Genomic DNA, 21584 nt, shown 5'->3' on the forward strand with positions numbered 1-21584 from the left:
AGGGGAAAAGCCTTTATTACATTCCTGCTATGTGCTAGGCATTGTAATAAGAACAACTGTTATCCTTAATTTACATTTGAGAAAATTGAGGCAAAAAGGTTAAGTGAATTTCCCAGAATCACACTATAAGTCCTTCTTGACTCTAAACTCTGTGCCAGCTAGCTGCCTGAAGGCAGAGACTGTCATCTTATTTTTTTTTAATTTCCCTAACACCTTGGATAGTGTCTTACATAAAGCAGGAACATAATAAAAGTTTGAGTTTTGGGGTTGGATTCTAGGCTGTAGTGTCATATGGCAACTCTTAATTGACCATTTCAGTTCATCATGAAAGTGTTAATAAAGCATCAGAGTATCTCAATTACTCCTCCAGAAGATATTATATACTGGAAATATCTAGCTGGAGAAAATGGGAGAATTGTAGTAGCATCCACATCATACACACATTTCAATTTTAGTCACACTTCTTATGTACTAAACTTCCTGAAATATAATTATATTTCATTACATTTTTTTTCTCCTCTATATAGGTGGCTAATTTGGAATCAAATTCTAAGTGTAATATAAACAAGAGGAAAGTAGGATCATCTAGTATTTGAAAAGCTTTGTATGGTAAATTTCCAGAAATAGCTCCTTTTCAAAAAGAACTAAGTTTTTCAAAGTTTACTCTTTTATTTTACAGGAACTGTCTGGTATTTCAGTGAGGGAATCCAGCAAACACCTCCCACCCCATTCTTTCTTTTTCTTGGAGGTGACATTCAAAGTCAGCTGGCCCATCTCTTGCTCAATTGGCCTTTTCTTTGTTCCCAGGTTTCCTATGTCAAAGCCATTGACATTTGGATGGCAGTATGTCTCCTCTTTGTGTTCTCAGCACTCCTGGAATATGCTGCTGTCAACTTTGTATCAAGGCAACACAAGGAACTATTGCGATTCCGTCGGAAACGAAAGAGCAAGGTAGGATGTGAACACATGACCAATCTGAAAAGAGCTGATTTTGCAGCCCTAGAGAAGGAAAATAACCTGGCAGGGAGATAAGCATGCTAACATCACTTTGATGTTGTGTAATTTGTAGCTCAGCAAAGTGTTCTAGATAATGATAAAGGAATCTAAATATTCACAGAATGTTATATTTAAACAAGCTCTATGGAACTTAGAAAGGTTTTCCAAATTTTTCCCAATGTATTTACTATTACAAATAAAGTCTCTTATTTGAATTAAGAAAAATCCATTGCTTTACATATGTTAGTTCTTAAAGGCATCATAGGAGAACTAGGATTTTAACTTGACCTAAATCAATCTGCTGTGATAAAAGTTTGGCTTTATTTTGAGCTTTTTCCTCTCTGTATTCTTCAACCAAATATATTGATTTGATGAGATAGAAGAAAAGATCTATGTAACTTGTTGGTCTTTTCTTCACTTCTATATGTCTTTATGAAAAGGGTAGAATACCATTGGCATATTGCTACCATGTCCTGACTTAAGCTGGACCCAAACCAGAAGGCACCATTTTGAAATAAATCTATGAAAGAAGTCTCTAGATAGGATTTCTACCCTCAGATTAACAAATCAGCACTAAATATCTTATGCTGTTTTTTATCCTATCCTTTTTTATTCTTTTTGACAAATATCAGATAATTTTTAAAAATATAACTACAAACAATAAATAAAATACAGCTTTATCCCATATTCTAGTGTCTGGTTTTGTTTTTTTTTAATAAGAGGTATCTACTTAAATAGACAATTTTCTAGGTTGGGTTTTAGTAGGGGAAAGAGTGACTAGGAACTGGAATATCAAAATATTTAAGTGAAATTAATTAAAACTTCAAAAAATAAGTTTCATTTAAATAGTGTGCATCTCCTAAAACAAAATAGATTCAGACTTTTTAAGCTTACCCCAATATAACAACATGCTAGCTGGAGCTAGTTCTTGATTTTTCACATAATAAAACAAGTTCTTTCTTAATATTTCATGTGCATCAAAATGGTTATTTATCCAGCTACATCTTAAGATCAAAAAAGAGTCAACGCTGCTTCTAGTTTATTTCATTGCACTATGGAAAGAGTACTAGAAGAATCTGGCAAAAGGTCAAGAATAGAAGTGTTAGAGTTGCTTATTTATACAATATTTTGCCAAAACTTGACCATAATAAATGGCATACTGAGAAACCTATTAGATGGATAGATTTTAAAATAAGAAAATCTTCCCTCTTTATTCTTCTCTACCATTCTCACCCTCCCTCCCCTAGTTTCCGTTACTTTTTCTTTCCACACTTTTACTTTCCCATCCATCCCTTCCTCTCCATTCTCTTCCTCTTAACATTATTTTCTGGTTCTTGTTTTTCTAGCAAAAAAACTAAAATAAAAAAATCTCACCCCAAAAGTTGGGATTCTTTTCATGATTCCTCAGTTGACAAACTGATAAAGCTTTTTTTTCATTATTCATTATAAGTAAAGCAGTGCCATTTTTATCCTTTCCACCTTTGTTTTGTTGGGGATGGGGAGGTAGAATTCTTACTTACCCTCTTCTCTTTTTTTTCCAGATTTACTTGTCTTCTTTCCTTCTTTTTTAAATTAGTATCCATATCTCCTCTATATTTGGAAATTAGAGGGAAATAGGATTATATGCTAAATATTTCAAGATAGGTGGTGTTCTACTTAGAAGGAATCGATGTAGGCAGTACAGGGAAGTATAAAGGGAAAAACATATCCCATAGCCATCATGAATCATGGAAGCAGCATAATTGGATGGATAAAATAGTGTACTTAAAAGTCAACAGATCTCAATTTTCGGTGATTGGTGATTTAAATGGAATTAACAGACCAACTGCTCTTTACCTCAATGTGAGATTCTTTCCCTCTTCACATAAAAGTATATATGTGAAGTATATTTCCAAAAAACTTATGGAAATGTTAAGAATATGAAACAGCAAACTGTGATTTCTATTTGAAAAAATATGCATATTATATATGTTCATATATATGTTTATATTATAAGTGAAAAAAATGAAGACTAATGACTAGAAATCTTCATGAAGTAGCACAAAATGGAAATTTAGGTTAAGGAAAAAATTGTGGAATTTTCCAAGTTCAATAGTAACTGAGAGAGAAAGTCCTGGTTACATGAAGAATCTATTCGTTGATAACTTATGTTACAATGTTATATGTAATTCAAACCAAATGTGCAACTTTATTGAATTATACATTACTTGACTCTGACTTCTCAATCCCTCTTGGTCCACTTTGCCTTCCCACAGACAGAAGCTTTTGCATTGGAGAAGTTTTACCGTTTCTCAGACACGGTAAATTCACTTTCTTAACTTCAACTAGAAGATTGTGGTCATCAGTTAAAGGCTAACAGCATATTTCTGCATGCAGGCAGTGTCTGGTGGGGAAACAAAGCCCATTTTTCTTTTAAAGTAATAACAAACCATAAGCAATTTTAGCTATTTCTTGGACCTTTCCTTCCTTTATTTTCTTTTCCTTACGGGGGAAAAATTGTCCCATTTCAGTCTTCTTTCACTCAGGGGAAGGCATTGTAACTATCACCTTTATTTTTTTTTTCTGAGCTCTCTGCTAGCTCAAGCTTTTCTGCTAAATATATATTTAAAGAAAAACAGTTCATATTTTCATAACTATTCTCAAAATTAAAATGACAAATTTTACCCAAACTAAGTAGTATCAAAATGAGTAAAAATGTATCTATTTTTCTTTCTCTTTCTTAATTTATTTTTTACAAAAAAGAAAGTTGCTCCAAGGCAATCCTATATTTGACTTGAAATGTTTAATTGGAAGAAAAAAAGTCTTTTAAGATTCCATATGTGTGTGTACTTAATTCCTCATGTTGGATTTTTATTGAGATACATAAGACCAATGAACGTTTCTGTTTGCAAACTACTAAGTTCCACATGCGAAATGAGGACAAATGCTTGGGGGGCAGGGGGAGGAGAAGCATAAGTCAATAAGCATGTCTTGGCAGACTGCGCTATATATGGTGTTTAGCTTGGGGGAGAATACTATGCCATATAAAAATGATACAATGAAAATGGAGGAAAGGTGGACATGTTCTATGTGCTATCTGTGCTAATGGAAAATGGTATGTCATCATTTGAGTATACTAAAAATATTTACTTCATGACAGCTAACTTGGCTTCCAATGCTATTTGACAGAAGAAATTTGAAATGATCTATAGACTGTTTAAGTTATTTTGTAGCATGTAATTCCATACTATTTTCCCTCTGCCATTAAAACTGCATGCTCCTTCTTATATGGGCAGCTTTTTCCAGCCTTGTTATATGTTTGATTTTGGTTTCTAGTGAACACTAAATTACAATATGCAATTGCTATGCAAGAGTTATTTGTTAGACTAATAATTTGTCATTTAATTGCATGGGATTTGCATGCACAATTATGTCTGTAGCATGGCAACAACTTGCCTTTGGGAAATATCTATTATTATTTTTCAACTAGGTCATTTTTTATTACCTTTGGGGGGAAAAAACTTCAATTAAATATTGTTTTACCAAAAGATGCAAGCAATACTCTAGGGGAAAAAATAGGCAAACTATTTGCTCGTGATTCATACACCTCAAAAGCATTCAATACATACTCACTGATAATTAAAATCTTACCAGTGGTGTCAACTCATATAAGGAACAGTCTGATTATATTTGCTACATAGCAGTGGGGCACAAACAGCACCATTCTTCAATAGTCTAATTTTTAACAAACTATTGATTATTTTGAATTACTGAAAATGTGCTCATCACTCAGGACAGAGAGCTGGCCTTGAAGTCAGAAAGACCTGGGTTCATAGCCTGCCTCAGATTTTTCCTAGCTGTGAGCAAGTCACTTAACCATCATAAGACTCAGTTTCCTCATCTATTAAATGAGGGAGAAGTTGAAATTATTGATCTCTAAATTCCCTTACATCTCTTAAACTTCTAATGTTCCTAGACCTTCTTAAAAATTAAGATCATTTCTTAACTTCTCCCTCAAGGAGCAAGCCAAACAAGGATCTGCTAAGAATACCAAACTAGAGAGAAAAGAGTGACATGCACGTTGAAAAGATAACAAACCAGAGTCAGATGATAAAAGGGAAAGATGTTATCTAAATATGCAGATAAAAAAAACTACAATTGTAAATATATTGGGGAGGGGACCCTTAGACTTAATCACTGAAATATGTTTTCTAAAATCAAAGGCCTACTTATTAATATTTGGGAGCTTTTCAGAGAACTAATTTGTATACATATACATATAATACATCTCTAAACATTCAAAGAAGCTTGGAAAAAGAAGTAGAACAGTAAAATAGATTACTTAGAAATTAATCTTTTGACTTTAAATAAACATATACTAGCTAAATAACAAAGAAGAGAGGGGAATAGTGGGACAATGGATATAGAGCTAGCCAATGAGACAAGAGGATCTGGCTTTAAATCTTGCCTCTGATTTATACTCTGTGACCCTAAGAAAGTCATATATACTCTTAGTGCCCCACCAGAGGCAAACCTCTTGTGGTTTAAAAGGGGACTTGTTTCCTCAATGAAATTCTAAATTAAGTTCTTCACTAACAACTGAGAGAGGAATAAGAATGAGAATGAGAGAGAGAGAGAGAGAGAGGGATGGAAAGAAAGAGAGAGAGAATAAATAATTCATAGTAACAAGTTGTTCACAAACCAAAATCTTTTGGGTAACTGAATTCAGTCCTTAACTTTGCAAAGTGTGTGTCAAATTCTGTTTTACCATTCAGATGCCCACTTAAATATAATATTGGTCTAAAAGCTATCCCATTTAATTCATTCCCCTTATTCTCTTTTAAGGTTTAATTTAAAATCCCCCTAACTAATCAACTATTTTTCTGTTGGACAGTTAGAATGAATAAAATAGCACAAAACTCAAATTATCTTTGAGGATAAGAGGGTGCTAGGATACCATTTACAAAAGACACACCAGAATATTATTCCAAAGGAAATTATTGGTTTGGTCTTTTATTCAAATGTTCTATTTCCCATATTCCTCCCTTGCTAAATAAGATTCCCCCATTTTTTGTATAACAATGAAAGTTTGCCCTTGGACCAGATACCCCCATGCCACACTATGGGGGAGTATTACGGTGTGCTGATTATATGCCTTGTGGTAAATGTTCATCCTTGAATGGTCTGTGAGTTTGTATGTGTATATGTGCATTTACTAAGTTGTATTAGATAGAATTTGTTGCATTCATTGATGATTTTGTTGTTTTGTGTTATGTGGATATCAAAAAATGCCAAAATGTCTCTTAATAATGCACAGAGAACCATGTGAAAGATAGGGACAAAATGCTTCAATTTGTTTCTTAATATAACTTAGTAGCATTACAGCCTGACAATCAATGTATTAGGGAAATTATAATCTCTTAGTACATATTATTATAAATCATTTCTATAAGCTATTTTGTATACTTATAGACCTAGCCATAGGCTAGCAGGTAGGTCTATGGAGATAGTAACAAATCATTTGACTTTTTGGGTCACTATTAATCCTTTTAAAATATCTGGAGAAATTATCTCTAAATTTTTAAGATAAGCAGCTACAATAAAGTAGTTATGGGGCAGCTAGGTAGCACAGTGAATAGATCACTGGCCCTGGAGTCAGGAGGACCTGAGTTCAAGTCCGGGCTCAGACACTTGACACATATTTGCTAGCTGTGTGATCTTGGGCAAGTCACAACCCCAAATGCCCTACCCTCTCCCCTCCAAAAAGCAAAAAAATAAAGTAGTTATCCTTGATGTATGTGTATAGAATAATACAAATGATGAAAAGAAAAGTTCATATAGCTAAACTTTCCAAAAGATATAAATGGATGAAAGTCACTAAATACATACACACAGTATTGTTATGAAGCAAAAGAAATTATGTGAGTGGATTGTATCTTTCTCAGGGATTCTTGTGGGATTTTCGCAAACATAATAGGTCTCTTGATTTTAAATTATGCATCCTTTCTCAAAGTCATATTGGAGTAACTTTGATAGAGTAGTTGAAACATGAAACCCTAGGTATATCCCTACAATGGATTTTCTCTCTCACTTTTTTATATATTCCTTAAAATACTGCATTATTAAAATTTGTGAGTATTGTGGTTATTTCTTAGCAATTTTCTGGGAATTCCCTATTCTAATTGTAAGACTATGCCTTCAGAATGTTAATTTTCAACTCAGATATGAATTTTTTTTGTTCTGAACCTTCACTTTTTTCTCCTTGTCTACTTTCCCATTCAACAACCATACAGTTGCTATAATTCAAGGGAATTATAGCATGTTAGAGAGCTGTAATGTACCAGAGAAAACTTAGACCCAGAAGACACACATAGAAGAAACTCTTCCAAGGGTGACAATTTAGATGGTGATTTAAATAGTTAACTGTGGATCTGTAATTTCACTTTTGGCTTTTGGAACATGTAAGACGTTCTGCAATGTATCAGGGCTATTGATCTCCTGCAGCCCCTATAGATCATTATCCATGCTTCTCCTGCCCTTTCTAGCCAAGAAAAAAATTTAAATACAGAATTTTTAATTTCACAAATGCAATCTGTGATAGTAAAACAAGTATTGAACTTTTATTCAGAAAAATCTGGTTTCAAATTTCACCTTAAACACTTGGTAACTGTGTGAACAATGGCAAGTCACTTAATGCCTTTAAACCTCAGTTCCTCCTTCCAAAATTTAGGGTAGTACTATTTGCCTACTTCATAAGGTTATTATGAGACTTAGCAAGCCTAAAAGTGCCCTGTGTCAGACATTTTTGCCTCTTCTTTGATCCTTAAAAAACTCTGGACAAATATTAATTATAACATAATTATGATATTAAAACAGAAGGAAACTATAAAGGTAGACATATCATTTTGGGGTGGGGTGGTAGAAGATTGAAGAGCATCAGGACATGTGATTTAGTTACTATAAGGAACTCCTGCCCATGGAAGATCCCCCATTAGTGCTGATTCGCAACTTCTCCTTAATTTGTATTTTGGGGAATTGTTTGGGAAATACACTGAAAACAGATTGTGTCAAGGATTAGGACTTAAACTTCAGTCATTCTGACTTCTAAGTTGGCACTCTGTCCATCATGCCATGTTATTTGCGACACATAATTTTAGTATTTATAATTTTCTAGCACTGATTGTTATTTTCTGAGCTTTGGGATTCAATAAAAGCAGGAAATCTGATTTTCAATTTTATATACCATATATTGGGTACAACCAGAAATTAAAATAAAGTTTGGGTTTCTGATATTGCTTTAAAAAACATTACACAGTATGATTAATTACTTTTATCCTTTTAAACTTTAATGACAATTTTGTTTCAGAAAAGGAAACAACTGGTATACTATACAAGATGACTCAAAGGTCTTAGTGCAGTTTAATTCATATTAAATGTTTAATAAGCATTTAAATAAAGATTTAATAAGCATCAAAATATATTAAGGCTTTTGCAACCTTCTGAGTACTGTAGTTTTATAGTACCAAAAAAATCTTATTGGATTTAAGAAAACAATTACAATACTCTAAACTAAGTCATACAGATATTATTATCTCTGCATTGCAAATAGCAAAAGAGAAGTAACTTGTCCCATGGTCATTCAGGTAATTAATTAATCCAGGATTCAAACCCAGGTTTTTATTACAAATCCCCATATTACACTGGAGGGCTTAAGTTGTACCAAACATAAGGCAGCTAGGTGGTACCAGAGTCAGGAAGTCCCCAATTCACATGCCACCTCAAACATTTAATTACTAGCTGGTTGACCCTGAGTAAGTCACTTAAAGTCTGCCTGCCTTAGTTTCCTCAACTAAAGAATGAGGATAATAATAGCACCCACTTCCCAGGGTTATTGTGAAGATTGAATGAGATAATATTTGTAAAGTCCTTAGCAAAGTGACTGGCGCATAATAAGGACTTAATAAATGATTATTTCCATCCTTCCCTATTTAAATTAATTCTGAATTTGCATAGTAAGATAAATTCATTCTTTTTTCTACATAACAAGAAAAGTATGTATTCTGTGAGTCAATATACCTATGCATTTAAAATATATGCAGCATTTCAGGGATTTATGATTAGTTATTAGAAATAAGAAAATTAATGTCCTTCCTACCTCCCAGAGTTGAAAGGAGATTACTTGTAAACCTTAAAGTTCTGTATAAATATAACAATTGTTATTAATAAAGCAATAAAATAATTAAAGTTTAATAACTATTACTATTTGTTAAATTTTTATTTGTTTTTTTTGTAGAAACAATGAATTTATTACCTAATAAATAATTTGAGAGTTACCATGGTAGAGTGGGTAGACATGGTACCTGGTAGGTTCAAGTTGGACCAGCAGCAACCGTCATCCTATTTCTTCTGGAATGTTTTCACTCTAATATATAATGAGAAGGATGAGATCAGTTCTTGCAAGAAACTTAATGGTAGCTCCCTCTATCCCATGCCACAAGTTATTTCCATATTCTTTTCAAAGAATTTGGAGCTCAAAGAAACTATAAAGATTGCCTCATCCATCCCTCTCATATTACATATAATACCTTAACTTCCAAGATGTCATTTTCTCCTCCTCTGTAAAATGAGGAGATTGGTCTAAGATGGCTTTAAGGTCCTATCCAGGTCTAGATCTATGAACCTATGATCTAGAAGTTCAGAATACCAAATAACTTGTTCAACATTGCACAACTAGTTACCCCTTTTAGTGAAGAAGAGTAAAAACATATTAACTAATATGTAGGTATATTCGTTGATACACTCTTCCCATGGCTATTTGCCTTACATTGGGGGAGGAGTGGTACAGAATCTAACAGTAGAATTACACTAGCAGTTATCATAATATGAGCTTAACAAGTAAAGCAGTAAAAAAGTCTAATATTTAATTTTAATTTAATATTTAATATATTTGCAGTAAGAACAGCTTGCTTGTATGATGTTTTAACAATATAAAACATTGTTCACATATATTAGATCAACTGATTAATTTGTTTTTAGTTTTTATCATTTTATCATTAATCATAATATACTGAAGATTATTTTTAATTTGGTTGATTTCATATGAAATACTTAGAGAAAAATAATGCATATGATATGCACATAAAATACCAATAGGTGATTATTTAACTGGTCTCTTACAATTATACCATATGTATATGGAGATATATATATATAGGTATATATGTATACACATATACATATATATGTGAAAATGTTCTTTCTCATTCAACAACCTAAAGATGTTCAGTGGAAAATTCATTGGCTTCCATTGCTTATGAAATTTTACTTATATATTTTTAAATATTTCTTTAATTCAGCCAATGTATATTGCTGGAAAAGTACCTATATACCACACTTTTGTTTTTTAAAAAAAAAGTCATTAGAAGAAATTTACCCTTTAAAAAAATCCTATACAAAGAAATGTCAAAGCATGATCCCCGTCCTTCAACAACCTTCAACCTAATTGGTGAAATAATATATAAATATATAAAAATTAAAATAGTACAAAAAATTAAAAAAAAACCATTTTACTATAGTAATGAGTCCTCATCTGATTAAATTTCAAATGAATGGTATGAGAAAATAATGTAAGACTTCAGAGGAAGGAAAAATCATTATGGGTAGATTACTCTAGAAAAGCATCCTACAGGACATGAGTCAGGTCTTGAAAGACAAAGAAGGTTAGACTTCAAATAAGTCATGAGAAAAGGTAAATAGTATTATAGATGAGGCATGAGCAAAATCACAAGATGTGGTCAAGAGACAGCAAGGAAAATACTTTGACTAGTCATAGGAAAAAAAGGCTGAAGAGGAAAACTATTTAAGATTGTGGCTTTGGATGTCAGTCTAAAGAGAATGGACTTTATAATGTAAGGGGATATAGAGTAATTGCAGGTTTTTTGAGGATGGGAGTTACATGATGATAATGGTGTTGGAAAGGTTATTAAGTATTGAGTAAATGTTTATTATGTGCAAAACACCAGGGATAACAAAATATAGTCCTTGTTCTCAAGGAACTTCTATTCTAATGAGAGAGAAAATGTGAGAACAATTGGATAAATTTTATGCCGTGCACATGCGCGCGCGCGCGCACACACACACACACACACACACACACACACACACACACACACACAGCAGATGCAAAGCCCTTGAGTGTTTTACAACACCTTTATGTTTTATAAAGATTTGTCTGGCAGCGGTAGGCAGAAGGGACTGGAAGAAAAAGAGAGATGAGGCATATAAATTAAGAAGGAAATTATTGTAGATGGTCCAATAATGAATGAAAAGATGAAGGTCTGAAATGTGGTTGTGGTAGTAGGAATGAAAAGGATACATTATGTTTGAAAATATTTATTTATCTATTTATTTATTTATACTTCTTTTTTTGAGGGGGGAGGGTAGGGCAATTGGGGTTAAGTGACTTGCCCAAGGTCACACAGCTAGTTTTTGAAAGATATTTAGAAGGAAAAATCAATAAGACACGGTGATTAATTACAGATGAAGAAGTAGAGATGAAGGATAATTTTATAAACCTGAACAATGTTTTTTGTAAATCAGGTAACTCTAATTTAACTGTTTTGTAAATCTAAATTTTCATTTTTATTAGACATTTATATAAGTTGTATTTACACAACCTAAATGACACTACTATTATTGATCCATATTCCACTTCTTCAAGTAAGGTACCTCAGGGGTTTATTAACTCTCTCAAGCCCTTGGGATATAATTTACTATAGCATTTTACTTTAAATTAAGCATTTAATTAATTATTGCCTGGAGACAAGAACTAAGCAATATCAGGGTAATTTACCCTTATCTGGACACTGTTTAAATTGTCAAATGTACATATAAAATGAATGCTGTTCTTGATTCAGTAGGAAATATGAAAATATGCATTTAGGTACTATAAGAATTGATATATTTCCATGGATAAAGTATAATATTTGATCATAAGGTTTGTCACACACACATACATACATAAAATTTGAAGTATAACTCCTTTGAGATAGGTAAAATTGTGAGCTGGATTTGGAATCAGAAGACCTGAGTTCAACTCTAGACTCTCCTACTAATTGCCTGGTACCTTGTAAGTATTTAACAAAGACATTGATTGACTGCTACCTATGTTGCTTTGGATCAATTACTCAAGCTACCTGGTCCTCAGCATCCTTACCTATAAAATTATAGGATTGTGCTAGATGGTGTTCACAGACCCTTCCTTATAAATTTGTAACCTAATTACCTCTTAAGTCCCTTAAAGATCTAAATCTATGTTCTTATGGGTTCAAACTTCTATAATGATGTTAAAGCTAAAATGGGGATTGGAATCATGGTCATAATCAACTCCTCTCTAGAGATTATTGCCTTTTGGTTTTATTTCTCTGAAAGGCTTGCATGAATTTGTATCACCACATTGGAGTAAATGTCTCTTCTAAAGTATTATAAAGGACAACTGATGGATATGATTTAACCAAGCAAATCAACTGCAGAGCTTTGGATCAGGTCAATATCTTGGGTATTTAGCAATTTGTCTCTGACCAAGTACTTATCTGAAGCAATGTGAAAACTTATATGATAACTTATCAGATGAGTTAACAGTCCTTCCTTTTGTGTTTGGTTCACACGTGAAAAGAGACACACAGCAAACAGCTGATCTGCATAGAGAGTAGTTCAAATTTGGAGGGCTGTCTTATCTGGAGCACAGAGAGGGAAAAAATATTATTTACAAAATTGTATATACTTTGTTTTAGATGTAAGCATTTACATGCAAGCAAAAGGGAGTCATTTACTCATCAAGATATGCTTATTAAAGATTTCAAAGGAGACAAAGGTATAGTATTTCTGTAATAATGGAAAAGTTGGTGGTGTGAGTTAATAAGCACACTATGTTTATTATCAAGCACAAGAGAGACTACATTTCTGAAGGTGTAAGAAAAAGTCAAATAATACTGGCTTGTCAATTGACTCATCAGTTTTATATCAGTTATTATTCAACATAAGTAATGGCCTATAAATTTTATAATCTAACTCTTTCACAAAATAGATACACTGTACTTTCTTAAGTCAAATTAACATACATAACATAATTACTGAAAAAAAATAATTTAATCACAACATTTCTCTTGGCCTCAATCTCATTCTCATTGAAATTTCCAACATCAACTCATGAAATGGTTGAAATTTTCTTATTCATCTTTTATTTTTGTGTTTAATTGTTGTTCCTTTGCCTATGATTCTACTTAAAAAACCTTCTGTCTTCCCCCCACACTTTTAAATGAAGAGGAATAAAAACCTGCAAAGCCACAGGTGACATCTTCTATGCTTTAAACTGTCAGTAGCAAGAAAACACTCTTGATGAAGTGTTACATATTCTAAGTAACTCTAGTAATTTACCATTATGACCACCATGAACTTGCCCCCATATTTAGACTAATTTGTGTACCTCTTTTGAAAATTAATGTTTTATAGCAATCAATGACTTATAGAGAAATGGAGACCACATAAGAATATTCCATTTCCCAAATTTAGTGACTATTTAAAAATTGATAAATAATTTATCCACTTACATTTTAAAGATGAGCAGTTTCTCAACTGCAGTATACTTTCAGCACATTACTATTTTTCAGGGGGGAAACAAATTTTTTTTTCCTAACAATTTTTAATTATTTTAAAAAATTAAGAAATACTAAAGTTCAATGAAATATAGGGATTAATGTCTCCTAATATGTTATTTTTAAGTCACAAAACCAGGGTACTTGGAAAGTAGCTGACCCAATCATAAATTTAGATTTCAAATCATTCTTTTCAAAGATATTTATTAAGCATCTAATTTTTGTGCATAACCTATATTCTTCATTTTCCATGCAACAGGAGTTAGGTACACATAGAGCCAGAGTTCAGAGTAAATAGAAAAGTAGAACGCAAGGAGACTAAAATAAACTTTCCCCAAAAATATTCAATAAGTTTCTTTGGCCAACAAATCAATTAAATCATTAGCAAGAACAAAAAATGATATTCATCTAAACAAAAAGTAAAAATAATCATCAGGCCTCCTAAAATAGTGTCATGGGACACCATACTTTTATTTTATAAGAATGTATCTATCAACATTCAACTGCATAGTCATATAGAAAACTAAATAAATTATTTTTCATTTGGAGGCTTTTATGGTCGTTGAGATACCACCAGAGGCTTTAGCTAGCATCAAAATCCCTTCCAAAATACCTTTAAAAATGCCTGTTACTTTATTACAATATTTTACATATTGACAATTTATGTTTAATAGCAGTATAAGACAGATGTAACAAATTAAATAGCAAGGGAAAAATCTGCCTTTTAACATTAAAACAATTATAATCACAATTTTTTCATGTTATATATGAATTAGTAAAGAAAAGATCTGTAATTTTTCAGGTTGGGGAATTCCTGGCATGGGAATAACTTCCCCTGACATAGCCATTGCCATATGGTTTCATAGCTAAGTATCTAAGAATTGCTGGGGCACATAAAAGTTCAATGATTTTTCCAGTGTCACACAGCTTAATCAACCTCAAAGGTATTAAGTAAAGATTTAAATACAGTTCTTTCTGCATCTAAGTCCAGTACTCTATCCAATATGCCATACTGACCTTATTTTCTGATGTGGTAGAGTTATACAAATACACACACATACATATAAACACAAATATATACACATGCATACAAACATCTAGATATATATTGCATGTGTGATGTGTAATATACATGTTTACATGTTTTAAATTATGTGTACATATAAGGAGCAGTATGGCATAGTGAATAGAGATGAATAAATTGGTTTCAGACTTTCCTTTTGATACTAGTATGTATGGGCAAGTCATTTAACCTCCCTTTACTCTAGAAAACTCTCTTTGATTATAAATTTCAGAGAAGGTGACAACCTGCATTGGTAGAGGAAGTTCCTTCTCCCAATAAAATCACAGGTTCCGTCCCTCTTCCTATATCTGCATATACACATGTGTACACACATATCTGTCAATATATAGATAGATGTAGATAGATGTGTGTATCTCTACAGCTATATAGAAACAGATATATCCAAATCAAAATTCAAAGATACCACAATACTACAGGTCATTTCTCTCTGTAAGTCATTCTATTACATATATATTCTTTTTGTTTCTCTTGTGACAGGATGATGAGGTAAGGGAAAGTCGGTTCAGTTTTACAGCCTATGGAATGGGACCATGTCTACAAGCAAAAGATGGAGTTACCCCAAAGGGGCCAAACAATCCTGTCCAGATCACACCAAAAAACTCCGATGAAATGAGGAAAGTATTTCTTGACAGAGCCAAAAAGATTGACACCATTTCCCGAGCCTGCTTCCCATTAGCCTTTTTGATTTTCAACATTTTTTATTGGGTTATCTACAAAATTCTTAGGCATGAGGATATTCATCAGCAGCAAGACTAAACCCACAGAGGCATCAAGGCTTAGTTGTTCCATTTAGCAGGAAATATCTGTTGTATATGTTGTGTGTGTATATGTGTGTGTATGTAAGTGTGTACATGCACATTTACCTGCATAGGTGTGTGTATGTACATGTGCAGTTGGTGATGGGTGTTTTAAAAAGACATGGAAAAGAGGTTCTATTTTGACTTGCTATGCAGAGTCATAATCAAACAGATGAATGAGTATATCCTATGATAAACTTTCTATTTCATACTAATTAAAAGTGACCAATTTTTTCATAGTAAATCATATCATTATATATTAAAGCTTTACTGCCAATGTGTTTTATGGAACAACTTATTGCATAGTGGTAGTAATGTATACCACTTTTTAGAGTTCCTATGTTTGTTTTTTTAATTCAGTTTTATTTCCTATTAAAATTGGTTTAAAATACCCCAGCTGAGTCACATATAAGCAGTATCTACCAAGAATTCTTTTTGTATTAAAAAAATATATATAGAAAGTAGTAACAAATAGTTTATCCCTAAAAGCTATTTTCTTAGACTGTGTCTACCTGCCACTTAAATCATTGCTTAAGTCAATAGAACATATCAGACAAACTCTGCTTTTGGTGTTGTGTTGACACAGCTAATATCTCTGAAGGAAAACAAAATTTTATAATACAGGAAATATTCAATTTTTTAAAAAATAATTTAATGTTTCAAAATTTTTCATAACTGAGTCATCTCTCTAGCTAATTAATATAAATGGCCCAGGAGGCCAGTTAGCCAATAAAATCCCCTTCTTAGTATTTATTATTCTCTTTGACTTATAGTCAGTTCAATAGGAACACATTGTTTTTAAAGAATTGTTATGCCTGTGCATTTTTAATTATTCCCAAACAATGTTTGATAAGTGTAAGGGAGGTTTTTTTTAGACTTTGATAGTTATTTAATTTTACTCATGTGATTTTTGGTTAATAATTTTTGTTGTACCTGAAGATGAAATATTCAGTGTTCAGTGAAATAGTCATATTTTAAAAAGCATGGGGGCTGAAAAGGTAAAAGAAATTATTTAAAAGTTGAAGCTAGAAATTGATTTGGTGAAATTGCAATAGAATTATAGATGACTGTTGAACACATTCCCTATGAGATTTATATAAGTTTTTAAAACAAATCAAGTTTAAAAGGACAATGCAATTGGTTACATAAATGTGTTGTGGGATTAAGCGTCTTTCTCCAAAGGCATATAATTATTGAGTTTTGCTTTTCACAAATTTTAGGGATGTCATAAATGTTGAGCACAATTCTTCCGATGCACAAATCACTTCCTTGGGACTCTTCACAATGTCATCAAGTTGAAATGGAACTCAACATTTTGGTTCCAGTTATTTGGTTGCTCCTTAGGGTAGCTTGAACCCAAACCAAAAGTTTTACTATGATAGAATAAGTGCAATTATCAGTTGATGCTGTGTAGCACATTAAAAGTCCCAAATCTAACAACCAAAATTCCATATTGACAGTACAAATAAAATATAAATTAGGATTCTGGTCTGATTTGATTGCCTCCTCTATTAAATTGTCCTTGAGTAACTACTGTTTTTATAAAAAGCAATACAAATCATTTCAACTAATTACCACAGACATGCACCCAGTGAGACACCAGAGGGCAAGTTACTTCCAGAGAATCATTTCTGCATTGGGAGAGTTGAGACCAAGGTAGAAAATCTAGTAAAAGCCCTTTCTTGAACTCAAAATCTGGCAGTCTGATGTTCTGATAGTTGTACACTGCCGAACTGCAAGCTAGAACTGCCATTTAAAGTTAAAGATGTTTCTCAATTTAAAGGGTCATAGCAGCTGCTGTGCCTGAATCTTTTCAGCAATTAATTGCACTATGTTCTAATTATATATTCCTTTTAATAATCCTTTTTTTTTAAATCTGGGCCACTTTCACTGCTCAGATTTCTCTTGTGAGACACAGAACACAAGTTGTTTGTTATCTTGACATTATAGACAAACACTGCAGCTTAAACAGCTTGTCACTATAAACTTTCCTTATTTTTGAAAAGTGTGTATCCAATAACAGAAGAGTGTTTGAGGCAAACATATGCTGCATTTCTAGCAGCCCAGTTCATGTGAACCAAACCCTGGCAACATATTTTACTGAAAAATAAGAGCCTAGAGTTTGTGTGTGTGTGTGTGTGTGCATGTGCGTGTGCGTGTGTGTGTGTGTGTGTGTGTTTAAGGTTTAGCTGGAAGGGAAGTGAAAAGGATAGCTATTCCAAACTGTCCCTGACAAACAGTTTGTAATCAATTCTTCTGTTCTTTAGCATACTATACGTCAATATTTCCCACTAAGTAGTAATATATGTTGTCTTATCCTGAAGCAAACAAATACGTGTCAAGTATATAGAATGAGGACATAGTCATGTTGCATTTCAGCTACTAAAATCTACTCCAGATATCAGCTGTTTCTATATTAGAGAACAAGTTCAAGCAAAGAGTGGTACTGAATCTTGTTCATACTTGTCTCTATATCATATACATATTTTTCTCTAAAAGTAATAAGAATTACTCCAATATGCATACTACTGACTCTGCTGTCAAATAAGAAAATTGCACCTGGATGTAAAAAATATTTTTTAAACTCATTAATTTTCATTGAAGCTTTTTCTTTAAATGATCAAACATAATTGCACTTTAACCTAAAAGGAAAAATCTGACTAAATAAGTCTTTTAGAAATCAATCAGTATTTTGGATCAAAATTAATCTACATGAACACTATAGCTGTTGTGATTCAATATATTGATAAAATTGAACTTTCCAGAAAACATCACAAGGAGGTAAGAAGCTAACCTGACACTCAAAGAGCCATAGGACTTTAATCCTACATATACAACCTATATTTATATTTGTGTGTATGTGAGCATAGAGTATATTTATATACTGCATATATATCTATGTTCATACACATATAGTCCATACATCTAAAATAAGTAAAACACACAAGCACATATATGTGTATGTGTATATTTATATATATATGACCCAATATATAAGCAAAAAATATGAAACTATACTAACCCATCATCCCTAGATTCTTGAGTATCTTATCAGCCTAGAATATAGGATTGTGTCATCCCCCTCACCCTCAAGAAAATACTTGAGCACTGATCCTAAAAGACCTTGTCAGGACCATCAGATGTTTGTAAATATGTCCCTAGATTCTCATTCCACATCTAATTTTTTTTTAGTACAATTAGTCCATCCAAGTATATCCAGGTGATCACAGTGGCTAGTTCCCAATCTTAATAAACTCCAAATCCATAATTTCCTTTTCAATTCTACCAATTCACTTCATAGACTTTTAACTAAGCTCAAGTATAGAATTCCCAGGATCCCATTTGTGAGTATGTCCATTTTTCTACAACATGCTTATACACTTTGGGTCGATAAATCTTCATCGATCTAGAATATACTAAGGTTCATGGAGCAATATAATGTAATTAATAAAGAGCTGAACTCAAAACTAGGAGAACCTGGGTCCAAATCTCACCTCTGATATCGTGCTGACTGTGCGACTCTAGCCAAGTCATTTAATCTCTAAATGCTATAGGTAACTCCAACTTTATGTAGCTGAGATGGTTCTGACTTGTAGTGGTAGAGAGCATTTCCTCACCCAGGATCCTTATACTACTGAAAAATCAGAGGTCCTCTCTTAATATCCTACAGCTTTTTGACATTCTTAGAGAAGACTGCAGGGAAGAGAAAAGACATAACTAAAACTGAGTTCATTTAAATGGCAGTTGCTATATTAACCTTTGCCATCTACAAGTAGTTTTTGTTTTAAGGAGAAAAAGTCATCTTTGTATAGTTGCCTTTTTCTTGAAAAGGAAAATTCATCTCTCTCATTTCTTCTCCATCTTTCCCCTTTCGATTTACTCTCCCCCTTTCAGCTTTCCTTTCACAGAACTGAGCCGTCCTCTTACTACCACTTTCTTTTTTTTAAGTTTATTTATTTTGAGATTTCAACATTCACTTCCATAGGTTTTAAATTTTCCCCTCCTCCTTCCTCTCCTCCCTCACCAAGATGGCATGCAACCTGATATAGGCTCTACATATACATTCATATTTTCACATTTTACTACCACTTTTGTGAAGACTAGGAACTATCCATCTTCTATGTTCCCACTGTTCAGTTCCCCCAACCTTTTCCCACTTGACATATCTTTTGCCTAACATCAACTGCTCTTTCCCTAAACTCATCTTTTCAAGACTACTAGCCATTTAAGTCTGTCAACAGAATATCCAACCCTTTGAAATTCACCTATACCCACAAACCTTTATACTATATAACACAGAAGTTCATGATCTGGGTTTGATAGACGCAGTTTAGATTCCAGAAGTTTTGTAAACTTGAATGAAAAAAAAAATACATCATTCCTTTCACTAACTTTTAATGGAATTTAGCATTTTCTTTCCATTGTTTAAAAACATTATTTTTAGAAGACTGCCATAGGACTTTACCAGACTGCCAAAAGGGTCTTAACCCCCAATATGTAAAGAACTTCTTATCTAATAGAAAATAAATGGATTATGAGATACTTACATTAAGAGAAGTAGAAGGTAGGCAATCTCAAAGTGGAGGAAAAATCCTTAAATATCCCTTTGTTAAAAAAAAAGATATTAGCCTTGAAAGTAATCATTTCACAGCCATGGACTTAGTATTTATTGTTTCTAACTTCCAAAATATGTTTCTTATACTTCACAGTACAGATGTTAACATATACTCTCTAAATTTATCATCTGTTATAGTCAGAAAAGAAAAATTAATTAGTTTCACAGACCTGGCACCTATTTTAAGAATGTCAGTCAATAAAGGTAGAGTACAAAATGTTTGGGGAATATATTTGAAAGAAAAGTGGTATCTACCTTCAAGGAGCCAACAAGGAAGCCAAAACTAACATGTATGGAACAGAAATGTGTGCATATAAATAAAGTAAATTTGACAGTGCACGGAGATGAGTCAGGAATTTTGCTGGCAAGTCAAAGCATGTCTAATTTTACTAAGCAAATTTGTTTATATTCCCAAACTTGTCCTTTTAGTCATATTCACTAATTTTGAAGATAGAAATCACAATTTGCTTCTTAAAGTGGGAATATGTACATTCCACCAGATTATGTTACTGCCTAAACTGTGGGCTTTTTGGAAACTGTAGCAGTGCTCTTAGTAAATGAAGCTATAACTAAATATTACACTAAATAATCACCAAATATCTCCTGCGTTTCTCAAGGTAATTCAATTCAGGTGAAAAGTTACAGCAGCCAAAAATTAGAGAATTTCAATGTAATTTTTTTTTTTTGCATTTTGGAGGGCAATTGGGTTTAAGTGACTTGCCCAAGGTCACATGGCTAGTTTTGTGTTAAGTGTCTGAGGCCAGATTTGAATGTAGGTCCTCCTTACTCCAGGGCCAGTGATCTATTCACTGTGCCACCTAGTTGCCCCATTTCAATGTAATTTTAAAATGAACCCAACATGGTTAGAAAATACCCCCACTACCATGATGGTCTATACAAACCAACACAAAGCACAATGATGGTGAGATTCGGGGTTAGAGCTAGTACGGATATCACTTTTATTCAATTTTTCTGTAGCCATGGAGAACAGAATTAAGGATGCTAAAAACAGCAAGCACACTTTATGTTTTTAAACTCCCAACTAATTCAATGAGCACTCTTCTCAGTACCAAAAATCACCCCCAGATATCAATTGCATTTCTTTGGAAGCAGCACTGAATGTAATACCACAGTAATGTTGACTCACTGGAACAGTTTTAACCTAATTACATTTATTTCCTAATCCTAATGTTAAGTAAAAATATAACTTTTGCACATGTGAGAAATGTGTAAGATGCAGTCCTATTTGTCTTCTGCATATTGAAACATAGGTCAGTTCTACTGAACTGTCCTTCAAAGGAAACAACTATCATTAGTACAAAGAGAAATAATGTGGCTACAAAAACCTTCAAAGACCCCATAAGTAATAATACATTTGAATGTACAAATCAGATTTCTAACACCTAAGAGCAAAGTGACGTTAATGCTCAATACGATTCACACCTTTTTGAGAGAGGACC

The 21584-nt window shown here is 32.8% G+C and overlaps 1 protein-coding gene and 1 long non-coding RNA gene across 3 annotated transcripts in view; one reads left to right on the plus strand and one right to left on the minus strand.

Annotated features, from left to right (window-relative positions):
- The window catches only part of GLRA3 (glycine receptor alpha 3), a 136867-nt gene extending 121304 nt beyond the window's left edge, over positions 1-15563 (plus strand). The window contains exons 7-9 of one of the 2 annotated variants that reach the window (XM_069099759.1): positions 808-951; positions 2089-2097; positions 15190-15563. In XM_069099759.1, the coding sequence (XP_068955860.1) occupies positions 808-951; positions 2089-2097; positions 15190-15468 (432 nt within the window). In that variant the 3' untranslated portion in view covers positions 15469-15563. The remainder of the gene's footprint in view (positions 1-807; positions 952-2088; positions 2098-15189) is intronic. The other variant, XM_069099764.1, reaches the window with a different exon arrangement.
- LOC138167765 (uncharacterized) lies at positions 881-20563 on the minus strand. The gene is made up of 4 exons (XR_011169957.1): positions 20057-20563; positions 9287-9397; positions 2517-2586; positions 881-1017 (listed from the first exon to the last, which is right to left on the minus strand). It is a non-coding gene; the product is annotated as an uncharacterized lncRNA (long non-coding RNA).
- Between the last annotated feature and the right edge of the window lie 1021 nt (positions 20564-21584).

The sequence above is a fragment of the Petaurus breviceps genome, unplaced genomic scaffold (assembly GCF_028583685.1).
Source record: "Petaurus breviceps papuanus isolate PSGF00001 unplaced genomic scaffold, PetGlider_PUasm1.0 126, whole genome shotgun sequence".
NCBI classification, from domain to species: Eukaryota; Metazoa; Chordata; class Mammalia; order Diprotodontia; family Petauridae; genus Petaurus; species Petaurus breviceps.